The sequence below is a fragment of the Meles meles genome, chromosome X, assembly GCF_922984935.1.
Source record: "Meles meles chromosome X, mMelMel3.1 paternal haplotype, whole genome shotgun sequence".
Lineage (NCBI taxonomy): Eukaryota > Metazoa > Chordata > Mammalia > Carnivora > Mustelidae > Meles > Meles meles.
The window spans coordinates 3,663,109-3,676,501 of record NC_060087.1 but is presented as its reverse complement, the minus strand read 5'-3'; the positions used below and the strand labels follow the sequence as shown (position 1 = coordinate 3,676,501).

The window sequence follows — 13,393 nt, the reverse complement described above, 5'->3', positions numbered from 1 at the left end:
GCAAAACGCATTTCTTAGTGGGGGGTGGGGTGGGGGGGGGGAGGATGGCTGCAAGGTGATTCCAGTTGTTTCTGACACAGTAGACCTTCTCTTGTTTTTCTGGATCCATTATCTCCCTGAAGTTAGGTTCTCCTGTTTCACTGCACAATGTTCTGTTCCTACTGGCTTCCATATTTCATGTACACTCCGTTGCGAGGATAACAGTGTGAGGTTTCCGATAATCTTCAGGCTGAAGGCATCTTAAGAGGTGACTTGGTCTGAGCCCACCCTGTGGAGGTCAGGGAGCGGAAGCTCTGGCCCCTACGTGATGGGCTAGAGATCTCCTGCCTAATTAGTGACCAGGGCAGTGGGGCTCTTAGCTGACCGGACTCTCCATTTCAACAATGCCACCAGGATCCTGCTCTTTCTTATGGACTGTGTTAGCAGATGGCCTCTTCCCCCTTGGGCTCGTAACATAACTTTGGAGGAAACAGTCTCCACCTTTCCTTCAGTTTATAAATCTATTTCCATAGTGCGTGGGAAGATGAAGTTACTGAGCCAAACCCACAGAGACTCTTAATCAAGAGCAACTCTTGATTAAACCTTGCATTGTTAAAGACTCATACTCCTAAAATGTACACTACATATAAACATGAAAATATATAAATTATATATATTTATTTAAAAACAAAAATTAAGCACATATACCCACTGCCAGACCACAAGATAGAATGTTATCGATTATCTTTGCATATCCATGTGGGTTGAGCCCCACTGTCTCGTGTCTCGGACACAACAGCTATCCCAGAATTTGGCTTTAATGATGACCTCACACTTGTAATATTTTAGCACAACTATAACTCTAAACAATGCCCTGTCTGGTTTTATATAATATTATATAAATAAAACCACACCATATGTATTCTTTTGTGACTTGTTTTTTGTTTTTGCGATTTCTCCATCTTGATACATACTGCCTGTATTTTATTCATTTTCCACTACTGTATAGTATTCTGTCTGGGGGAGCCAAGATCTATTAGTCCATTCATTCTCCTGTTAATAGGCATCTGGGTTATCCTACTTTATTTTTTTATATTTATTTATTTATTTATTTATTTATGGTTCTGTGACTCTGGCTATACGTGGACACTCTTGTGCATGTCTGCAGACACAAATATTTAAGAAACTCTCTAGAGGCGCCTGAGGGGCTCAGCTGGTTGAGCATGTGACTTGTGGTTTAGGCTCAGGTCATGATCTCAGGGGGCTCGAGCTCTGCATTGGGCTCTGTACTCTGTGGGGTCTGCTGGAGGGTCTCTCCCTCTGCCCCTCGCCCAACTCATGCTCTCTGTCTCAAATAAATGAATAAATAATTTTTTTTAAAGCAGCTCTTTAGGAGAGACGGAGAAGATGTATACCAGGTAGTATGTACGTGAGACTGTGTGTGTGTTTATGTTTACTGGCAACAAAGTCTTCTCTATGTTCGAGTTCCTCATGGCACACAAACTTGGTTTCCAGTGGAATGGCATCGATTTTCACCAGGACGCTATGACGATCTAGTTGAACCACACATCTTTGCTTAACACTCTATACCATTTGTCTTCTGAATGTTTGCTAATCCTTTCTGATCTCTTCTGTATCTTGCCAAGAATGAATAAGGTCAAGCCTCCTGTCCTGTGAGACCCTTGGTCCATCTGAGGGTTTACCATATGGACTCATGGAAAAGAGCCACCAAAGATGACTTTTAATCTCACCTGCATAACTAAAAAAAATTAATGGTACTAGTTATTGAGATAGGGAACAAAATGCGGAGACAATGTGAATGGATCAAAAACGAAATTTTTAGTACATGTAAGACATGTAAGCTATAATATTCAGGAGACACGATGGTCTGACTTTGACGATGAATGACTGAGTTTGGTGACAGAAGTTCACACACACATTCTGGAGACGTTTGCGAGTTACTTGATTTAGACTTGGAAATTGTATTTGGTAACAATTGAATCAGACACAGAAAATGAAGCATTTAATGGGTTGTTCATACATGCTGATCCCTGTGCTTTCTTTGAATGTACAGAATGTGAATGAGGAAGCAAGCAGCCCTGTTAGGGGTAGTTTCATGGAAGTACAGACTTATTGCAGGCTGGGATCATGTTTCCTTCCCTCACAGTGTCCCCATAACCTAGAGTGGTGATATTTATGAGATACATATTGACCTGCATCCAGGTTTTGGTCCATGGTAGGTCCTCTTGTCCACATAGTTCTTCTAGAAATATCCATATCTTACTTCTAATCTGGTTTTCGGGCTACATACTATTGAGTGTCTTTCAAACCAGCAAGTTTTGACTGAACCCTATAGAAGCCACTCTTTCTTTGTCCTGGGTTTAGTCTGGGTTGCACAGATCCTCTCGCTGTAAACTCCAGGTCCTTCTACTGTGGCTCAGATGTGTTCCTGACCCATTCAGCTTCAGCAGAAGAATGGAAGTAGGGTGGGCAGGTGATGCTGTTGTTGCTCTGAGGCTATTGTGGGGCATAAACCCACCTTGAGGAAACCATCTTGCCTCCTTGGCCTCTTTATCTTCCTCTCCAATTACTTTATTGACATCTATGCTTCATGGTTCAACATGGCGGACTTGTATGGTATCTGGTTTTCAGAACTGAAAGCAAGTGCAGAGCTCAATGGGCAATGAGCTGTAATGCTTGAGTAAAGATTATTGATAGAGTGTAACCTTGCTCCCCTAGGAGAGAAGGTAAATATATGCAAATAATACACTAATTGTACGCACTAATTGGCCGATGGCTAGCATTGAGTGAATCTTAGTAGGGACCGACAGGGGTATGTGTGTGTGTCTGTGTGCATGCGTGTGCACGTATGTGTGTGTCTGTATGTTGTGTAAGCCCATTCACAAAGTGGACATTGTTCCTGTAGGTAACACACTCACTGGACTACCTCATGGGCGAGCTCTGTGTTCGACGACAAAAGATGGACCACACCCCTCTCAGATACTAGAAAAAGTTGGTGTGTTCCCCAAAACCAAAAGGGAGGGACCCTAGTGATACCTATAGGTTGCACAGAGTTTCAGGACTGGGTGTCTTAGGCTTTCATAGTAAACATCACAGGAGGTTTATTGTACGAGGTCATTAACTTGGGCAAGGACCAGGGTCTGCCCTTCTTGTCCTGATGCTTCATGACATCAGATGAAAGTGATTCTTCAAAGTGCCTCTTGGCATCAGGTCTCTCCTTGACTCTCAGGCTTTCCCTGTAGCTGAGAGCAGCATGAAGTAGGGCTGCTTCAAGCTCATTCATCCCCTTTTTGGGGGAACTGGAGGTTGTGTTTTTGAAGATACATCCCCAAAGTGTTCTGTTCTCTAATGTATGTGTCACCGCCTGGAAAGGAAACACCTTGAGTGCCCGAAAGATGGGATTTTATTCCTTGTTGGTTCAAGATACCAAAATAAGTTTGGTCTGGGCTGTTCTTAATGAAATACATCTTTTAACATGAAACCAGTCTCCATTGGGGGGATGCGCACTTTGGGGAGAAATGCATGGCGACTTTTATTTTGAGCCATTTATATTCTGATATGCTTGCATGGTTTCTGCCTTGTCTTAATTACAATCTCAGGCAGAATGACTGCCCTGTAGAGAATCATCCTAAAATACCCAATCAAGTTATAAATCATGTCGAAATGCCAGTCTGAAATATTCCTCTCTGTGCAACCTTGGCAGAGAAACCATTCTGGAAAGCCCTTCTTACGTTAGAATCATATATCTTCAATGAAAATATGATTTTCACTTTTTTCCATTAAATTCTTTCATTCGGCTAATAATTAGAATTTTTAATAATATTAAAATTCTAATAATTCTAATAATTAGAATTTTTTTCTAATTTTAGAAAAAATAATTAGAATTTTTCTAATAATCAGACTTCTAATAATTAGAATTTTAAAAAAATTCTTTATGACTTGTAATGCCAAGGCTTTTAAAGTTGACAAATACTTGAATGTGTGACCCCTCCTCCCCCACACATATAACACACACACACGTATCGTAATCTTTCGTTGTACGCACAGATCCTTAATCAGATGCATGGCCACTAGATTCCATATTGGATGACTCAGACCTCTGGTTCTCCCTCTGTGATGGTCATTTAGTGGTCTACAGTGTCAGCAGGGCTGAGGTTCAGAAACCGTGGATTTCAGATTGTAATGACTTGTGTGCAAATCAGACAAATTTCAAAAAAGCAAGGAAATGAGTGAGACAGCCCTGAATGTATGCACATTATCTAGAAAGTGCTCATATCCCCCAGGTGCCTACTCTTGGGTCCTGCTGGTCCATGATCTCTTTCTGGCCCTGAGCACTCTCTTGGTGGGTGGAGGGTAGATTTGGGCAATAGAAAGACTTAATCCTTGGACTCAGCGTAAAGTCTAGGTGTGATCCCGCTTATGCACCTGTCATGTGTCTGTGGCTCATGGATACTCTCATCCACGTTGACTTGGAGAAGAGTTGAGTGGGCCAGAATTTCCCAACAGAATTCACTTTCTAAGTTCCTGACATAAACCCACCAACCGAGTCCCACATTTACCGAGCTCTGCCTTCCAGGGACGGTATGCTGCCTCGTGCGCACGATCTCACTTCCCTCTCAGTTGCAAACAGATGAGGAAAGGGAGGCTCAAAGATTTAAAATTCTTTGTCCTGCACTTGCTCAGCCCCGTGATCCTGGGCTGACTCTGGAGCCTGTGCCTTTTGTCTCTGTAGGCAGGATTCTTTCAAGGACGCCCCTGTTAGGGTCCTACCATTTTGTGTTTATTGAGTGGGCGTTTTTCGCTGCCCTACACCTTTGCATAGTGCACACCCCAGGAAGAAACTATGATACACGATTTACCTGTATCACAGTCAGCTCTGCTCACTTCCCGCAGCTCACAGATGTAGCGTTTGGGGACCCAAGTCCACCAGAATCACAAATTCATGGCGTCTACTTTTATCACCCGGAAGGCTCCAGGAGGAACAGTGAATGCTGGTTCCAAAGCAGACGGGCTTTCAGGAAAACAAAAGATTCCAAACATGTCATCACCTTCTTCTTGTTCTTGTCTGCCTCCTAATTACTCAGAAATTGGATCACAGTGTGGCAGAAATCCAAGTGTTGTGCACAGCAGAATTCAAAGATAGAAGGGAACACATACAACCACCGTTTGGTGAGATGCTCTTTTTCACTGTCAATGGTAAAACCCAGACTCAGAATGCATTTTCATTCAGCTCTGATGAACTTGGTCCAGGATGTCAGGAACTATGGAATTCCCCCCAGAAGTGGCAGAACTCCATGACCCATTCAGCTCCATTAAAAAAATAAAAATGAGCTTATTGACATATTACTCAATAAGGGCTCACCTACCCATTTAAATGCATAATTATACCCTAGTCTAGAAATACTCAGAATCACCCACAACATCTTTCCAAGCATGGTTGTCTGTTTTTGGAGTTGAGGAATGCTCTCTTTCAAGCTACACTGCTTGCTACGCGTAATGTGATGTTTTGTGTTGCTAATGGGTCATTTACCATACTCTGCCACTCGGGCACAACATTTTTCACTGTCCTCAGAGGAATGACTTCTCTAGTGGCAGTCCTAGGATCCATATCCAGACAAGTCCGGGAGATCACAGTCAGTGGGAGGGTAGCTCCAACATACCACCAGACTTTAAAATGGGCTGCTTGGGGCATCTGTTGGTTCATTCAGTTGAGCGTCTGCCTTTAGCTCAGGTCATGATCCCGGAGTCCTGAGATCGATGCCCTTATTGGGCTCTCTGCTCAATAGAGGACCTGCCTCTCCCTCTGCCTTTGTGCTCTCCCTCTCTCTTGCATAAATAAAACCTTAAAAAATTTAAATGGGCTGCAAAAACAAGCAAACAAAAATAAAGGAAATGGGCTGAGAGCTGAAAGGTAGATGGCTTAGGTGAAGATCACGACGGCCGTATGGACAACTTTACCTAGGAATGATGTTCTGGTGGGACATACTACATCTTTAGAGATTTTCCGTCCTGCTCAGTTTTTATGAGGAGGGGACACTTGAGGGTGATGATCTGTGTAGCCTAATGGTGTATTCCACAGAATAACCCAAAAAGGATTAGAATCCAGAGCCTATACTCTCTTGCTCCCTTGCATATCTGACGATTATCTACGTGTCATAAAGCCAGTTTGGTCCTGTCCCACATGACTCCTACTCTCCTACTCAACAATGTTGCTAGGCTCCATGCCTATAGCCCCTTAGGGAGAAGCGTCAGTTTCCTTAGACATTTGAGAAACACTGTTTCGGGGGTGCCCATCCCCTGACTGGCTAGTCTTTGCAAAGAGTGAAAGTGGGAGCCATCACGACAGTCATCTGAACAACAGGTATAACTTCTTGGAATCTGTTTGTTAACTCAATGGAGACTTGTTGAACGTTTTCTAAACGTTCATCATTTATGCATCATTCCGGCTAATGGGGTGCCCAGTAAGAATGAGGGCAAGTCCTGTTCTTGCTAGATTCTTCTCCGTGGAGATATGGGTGGACAGATTCATCCTGGAATGAGAATTTCATTGAATGATGTTGAGCGTTGCACGGAAGAGATGTGGGTAACATGCCATCCCTTGGCTTCATTATTCTCATCTGCTTTCTTTCCCCATTAGGAGGACTGCTCTGCCTTGGAGTTTTCCTAAGGAATCCTTGTCCTTGGGACGTGTTGGATGGTCCCCGCATCCTTTGAGCCTCACACCTGCTGGAATTCCCTCCCAGGATTAAGAGAGTGCTGCTCTCTCCCGCAATGGGCTCTCGAGAAAACAGCTGGGTGCATCCTTAACCTTGGGCTCTGTCTATGACCCACCGCCAGGGCTCCTCTCCTGGGTCTTTTGCTCCCTGGAAAGCCCTCTCTGTCTGCAGGCTTGCTTCCTGGCTTTGCTTGCTTGGAGTCGTGTCACACAGACCCCTGCGGATGTGGCAGTGAACAATGTCGAGACCCAAGGGACTGTTATGGGTGCCGTTGTTCTTCACACCGGTCTGCGTCATGCTGAACTCCAATGTTCTCCTGTGGATAACCGCTCTTGTCATCCGCTTCACGCTCATTGACAGCCAAGCCCAGTACCCAGTTGTCAACACAAATTATGGCAAAATCCGGGGCCTAAGAACACCATTGCCCAATGAGATTCTGGGTCCAGTGGAACAGTACTTGGGGGTCCCCTATGCCTCCCCCCCCACTGGAGAGAGGCGGTTTCAGCCCCCAGAGCCCCCTTCTTCATGGACTGGAGTTCGGAACGCCACCCAGTTCGCGGCTGTGTGCCCACAGCACCTTGATGAGAGGTCCTTACTGCACGATATGCTGCCCATATGGTTTACTGCGAATCTGGATACGTTAATGACCTACGTGCAAGATCAGAATGAAGACTGCCTTTACTTAAACATCTACGTGCCCACGGAAGATGGTAAGTACATCCTTCAGACACTTGGAGGTCAGATTGGCCAGCAGACTTTTAGAATGTCCTGTGTGGGATTCATCTTCTATAACCCTTTCTTCTTTCTTCGTATTCTGAATGCCGCTGTTGCCCTAACGTATAAATTATGACACTCGTATTTATTGGGCATCTAGGAAATGGACAGTGCTGCAGTTAATGACTTAATTACTATCATGTGTTGCCTTTTCAGCGTGTCACAGTGTTTCTTTCGAGTTGATTACCCATGTCTGCATAAAGGGTTACATCGTCTATAAAGAAAGATGAAATCTATAGAAAAATCTAGAGAAAACAATAGAATTAAGAACATTGTCATGCCCAAGGTAGCAAACTGAAGGTTATGAAACAGGGTTTCTTTTGCTTTCATGACTTAAGATTTTAGCTTGCTTCCTTCCTTCCTTCTCTCTTTCTCTCCCTCTATCCCTTCCTTCCTTCTTTCCCTCCTTCCCTCCTTCTCTCTTTTCCTTCCTTCCTTCCTTCCCTCCTTCTCTCTTTCCCTTCCTTCCTACCTCCCTTCTCTCTTTTCCTTTCTTCCTTCCTTCTTTCCATCCCTCCCTTCCTCCCTTTGACTCTTCAAAGGAAAACCACTCATTGTCTTAACCACACAGGCAAGGCACATTTCATGAAATGGTTGGCTTTCATTGTATAGAGTCTATGTTATTAACATCAATGTGCACCTTGTTTCCTCCCAATATTCACAGCGATCAGTGGCAAACGGGTGTCCTTAGATGATTCTGGCTCTATTTGGAAATACGGTGCTTGCTTGAACAAAATGCCTCCTTTGTTTTCAATAACATACCAGTGAAAATTTGTAAAAAAAAAAAAAATGATGTCTGACTTATCAATTTCATGCAATGGTAGTAACATTTGATGATCTCCTCCTCTCTGTAGGTCTCAAATTAAAAACATTTTTTAGAAAGGCTAACCAGACTAAAGTTGTACTATAATGTAAACACATTTCTCATTTACCATTTGCACATGCTATTTTTAGGCAAGGAGAGAGAGAAGCCTGGAAAGCAAATCTTCCTGGGATTCAAAGCAGGAATTTACAGGAATCATGGACCTCATCGACTGTAGAAACCTCACTGTGTCCTTTGTCACTTCTAGGGGAGAAGTTCCATTTTTCTTTGCCTCGAGTCCTTGGAGAATGATTTTCCATTAAGATTTGGCTGAAGGTCTGAAGGAAGGGATTGCATGCCCCACGATCTCCCCGAGTTGTAATGGTGCCACCATATTCTGTTTTCCTGCACGTAAATGGTCCAAGGTAGCTCGCGTAGGGCGTCTTGAAACATGAGGCCAGGGCTGAGTTACTGGGATCTCAGAAAATGTGCAGAGAAAGAAATGGGAAGCTGGAGCTTTATGATGTGAGTAATCTCTGGGGGGTGGCCTTTGTCGTGATGCTAAGAGATCACCCCATTACCTTGTAGGTCTAGGTCTGAATGCAATGTTCAGAGGTTAGAGGGACCCACGGGTGCCCTCTTGGCACACCGTGGGCTGAGCCACATTAGTGGCTACCTCGTGCACAAGTGGAGCTTTAGGTATTTAATTATTGGAAAAAAAATTATTGGCTATTCACTTACTGAATAAAACTCCCCATCCTTAATAACCCATTGAAATCACAGCATGCCATGTTCTCCAAAGACCTCCCTTTGTGGTCTCTCTTAATTCATATCAGTGCATTTACTTAACAGTGTAGACCGCCGTGTTTCAGATTTGGAATTAAGAATTCCGCTTCGACACTTCAGGATTTCAGATCTTTCTTCAGCACAACTTGATCAGCAGCACGACGTGACGTCACTGCCAAGAACGGTACCGAGTATCTACTACGTGCCGGGCATGGTGTAGACGTTCACGAGGGCAGCAGACACAAGCATTCCTCATCCGGGGAGACAGACACTTGGAGATAGCATACGCAGTCCCCCAAGGGGTGTCCATACTAATCCCTGGGACTGGGGACTCTGTGACCTTCTGTGGCAAAGGGGGAATGAATTTAGCTTGCCGCTGGAATTGTATTTGCTCATGAATTGACTTGACCGTCAAGGGAGCAAGTGTTGGATTACCCGGGTGGGCCCAGTATTTAAGAACAAAGACCTCGGATGGTGGAACAGGGAGACCCAGAACTTGAGAGCTAGCGTGCCGACAATGTTATAAAGGCACAACTAGCCTTCTGGACTTCAAGGATGGTGTGGGACCAAGAGGCAAGGACTGTGGGCAGCTTCTAGAAGCTAGAGAAGACCAGGAAATGGATTCTTCCCTGGGGGCCCCAGAAAGCTGTCCCTTCACACCTGCCATCTTGATTTCAGCCCCGTGCAACTCTGACCTACAAAGCTGTAAAATAATACCCGTTGGCTGCTGTTGGAGGCCCCCAACATTTGTGGCAGTGCGTTACACACCTATTTGAAAGGCACAGTCAAGTCTCTACCCTAATCGAAACCAAAGTCATCACTGAAAAATTGCTTTGTGATGAGCCTTCAGAACCCGTACCCATTCTGACACTCTTCTTTGCCTCCCTTTCAACCTCAAGTGTTACTGACAGAAAAACCCTCTTCTCTTAATGCTGGGTCATTAAAACAGCAGCTTTCTCACATGGGTGCCAGGAAGACAATATGGGTCCCAGTCTCTGGGGTGACACTTTGCAGATTTGAGACCTTAAATCTATAGTGCATATACCCAACATTTTTCCCCACTGGGTTACCACTGTTAAGTAGGCAAATCCTACTAAATACCGTAATTTTACACAGGGACGTGATAAAGGGACACTTAAATTTACCCAGGCACCTAAAACAAATTTCCAGAACCAACGTTCATGTATAATCTACAGCAAAACGTCCATGTCATCCTCTTACGTCCATTAAATGTCACTCACAATGGCAATTATATCTCTAACTGGCTTCTTGTCCTACATGCTCCTATGCTAGCTAAATATTTTGGGTTCCCCACTCTGCCTCTCTAGACCTCAAGATCTGATGTATTCTGGCCAGAGTGATGCTTCTTGTTTTCTTTTTGTTGTTGGTTTTTTTTTTTTTTTTTTTTGGTTTTTTGATTCTTCATGCTTTTTAACGTATAGTTGTTTCTCTCCTCCCTGCTCCTCTAGAGCTTAGAGGAACAGCTCTAAAACTATGCCTGCTTGGGCTAAAAATGCTGTCTTATCCCCTCACCAGCCGAGGGACTACAGGCCAGTCACTTGGCTTGTAGGTCACCCCCCTCTTTTCCTTGTGTGTCTGTGATGCGCTGGGAGGGAGGTTAAGGCATTAATCCATATAAAATGATTTACCCCCATATCCTGCACACGTACCCTCTCTGTAGTCCGATGTTAGCAGAATGTAATCAATCGTCCGAAGGGGAACCAGAATGTATCAGTGAAATTGCTTGTGCATATGGGGTTTCATATAAACATTAATCCCATGCATACTACATGTTTCTTCTCTATAACATAATTATTTACTGTAATCATGGAGGATTTAGCTTAAGGAATGGGAACAAGGACCATCATTTCTGACAGGACTGAGTGTGGTTTTAATAAAAGAGAATTTAGAGGGAATATAGTTTTTTTTTCCCCAAGAGCAGAGAATTATTCTGCTCTGTTTTATTCCTAAGCTTTGTCTTTTTCAGCCACAGTTGTGAAATGAATTTCAGCATCCTATGTGTGTTACAGAAATTAATCATCAAGAAAGCTTTAAAAATTCATTGCTTGGAAGAGTGTCTTAGAACATCCAAAGACAATAGTGTTTTGTTTTTTTTTTTTTTTTTTTTGGTTACGTGAGATAAAGGAAAAATTAATTTCCTTTCTCTTCTCATCAAGTCCCAGATAGTCCAATTGTATGCAGACAGTGGCAGAATCCAGCTGACAAAGGGAAACCTAAGTGAGTTAACACAGTGAGAAAGACGTTTGAACCAATCCACATCAGCGGGCAACTGATGGGAAGACAGTTCAGTGATTGCCGTTTTCATGTGTCACCTGGATGTTTGACGTTGTGTAGATGTCGCTTGTAAGGGAAGAGAATTATGGAAGACAATTAAACAAATATCTGCCCGACAGGGGTTCATTGAGAGGAATTTAGCATTTTGTGACGACGGTTTGACTGGAGTGCATTTCTGATCCCAGGCGTCTCTCCCCCGGCTCAAAAGTTTTCTCCCATTTGAATGTAGAATCATACCCTTACGGAGCGTTGAGCAATCATGTATGTGGAGAAAATACTATTTGGGTAGTGTGAATTAGACATGTTTGGAAAATAGAGCCAAATCATTTCCTAAGAAGAGACCGATGCCTTATTTTCCATCAGATGAACTCTAACTCCATCCCATTTCCAACTTAGATGTTTCTCACCATTAGAACAAGTCTCAATTACATACAATGTGTCAAAAATCCGACTCGCCATATGGTGCGTACCATAAACAATGTTGCAAAAACCGCATTTAAGATGGGAACTGGGCATGGGACTGGTCTGCTCGAATCTGCCCCTTTGCAACAATTGGCTCATTATTTTCTTGCACAGTCTTTCCTCCGGGACACCGAATAACGTTATTTGTTGCCGTCTGATACCGCTAGTTCGGACACGGTCATTTATTTTCCATGTCGTCTTGGCTGAGATGGTCACCCTTCTCGATATTTAGTGACCTCGGTTATTAGTAATAATAACATTCCTGGTGCACCTCCTCCGAATGTTGTTTGGGGTTATAGCAATTTTGGAGGAAGCCGCTGCATCATTATAAATTGTGATGAACAATATTAATTATAGAAATGATGATATGGAAAAGGTCAATACGTTACCCATTTAATTTTGTGTGAATTTAATAGGAATCTCCTTATATGATTGTTCACCGGAAGCTTCCGTCTTTCGGGTATGCTGGTCGGGAGTAGGTCTCTGCCTTCCTGCATGTGTTTTGGTTCTATGCCACGTTGCTTTTGTACAGGGTTTGCTCTATGTTCGTCCTTTGTCTATAAGAACCATTGTCTTTTGTGTGTCGATGGCGAAACTACAGTAAACATGGACAGAAGGAGAGATTTCCTTAGCTTTGGATTCAAGGACCATGGAGGTTGTGTGAGATGCCAAACAGTGACCCTTTGTAAATGAGTCCAACCTACAGATCCCACATGGAACCCGCAGGAGACAAGCAGGGAAAGTCTGAGTGATCTCTTCCCCTACTAATACTTGTTAAGGGAAGGCAAGGAGTCTGTATTTTATTAATTCCATCAAATATTCTGTATTTTGGTTCAGAGACATAGGTTTCTGCAAACTGGAAGCAGTTTTTTTTGTTTTGTTTTGTTTTTAAAGATTTTATTTATTTATTTGACAGAGACAGATCACAAGTAGGCAGAGAGGCAGGCAGAGAGAGAGAGGGAAGCAGGTTCCCTGCTGAGCAGAGAGCCCAATGCGGGACTCGATCCCAGGACCCCAGGATCATGACCCGAGCCGAAGGCAGAGGCCCTAACCCACTGAGCCACCCAGGTGCTCCTTGTTTTTGTTTTTAATGGAAAAGGATGCCTATTAGATTTTGCGTGTGTACTTTGGATATTTGCATGGTGAAGGTATATGGCGTGTGTGTGTGTGTGTGTGTGTAAGGTGATGGAGGAAAGCCAACGAGAGATATCCACAGTTCAATTAAGATCAAATGTGTTACGAGTTTTGGAAAAGTCAACTTGAACATGGGAACTACTGGACTGTTCCATCCTCGCTGAAATCCCAAGTCCTCTGATGTCCCACTAGGCAGAACACCCTCTTGTCTGATGGGAATGTGGTCCTGAGCACAATATTCCAGTCTGTTCTGTGGGGGATTGGGGGGGGGTGTTCCCATCAGAAAGGGAAGGAACATGGGAAGTTTTGACTCTTCTCAAGCAAGGGAGATTTTGTGGTGTGTTTCCGCAAGATAGGAAAATGTTCATTAACCCAATTTCTTCCTAAAATTGATGCCTCCAGTTACATTCTGCTCCTACCCCAT

General features: G+C 43.6%; 1 protein-coding gene across 4 annotated transcripts in view; it reads left to right on the top strand.

Annotated features, from left to right (window-relative positions):
* Positions 1–13,393, top strand: part of LOC123934352 (neuroligin-4, X-linked) — a 295,634-nt gene that overhangs the window by 62,495 nt on the left and 219,746 nt on the right. For all 4 annotated transcript variants that reach the window (XM_045994380.1, XM_045994377.1, XM_045994378.1 and 1 more), the window contains exon 4: positions 6,638–7,426. In XM_045994380.1, the coding sequence (XP_045850336.1) occupies positions 6,955–7,426 (472 nt within the window). In that variant the 5' untranslated portion in view covers positions 6,638–6,954. The remainder of the gene's footprint in view (positions 1–6,637; positions 7,427–13,393) is intronic.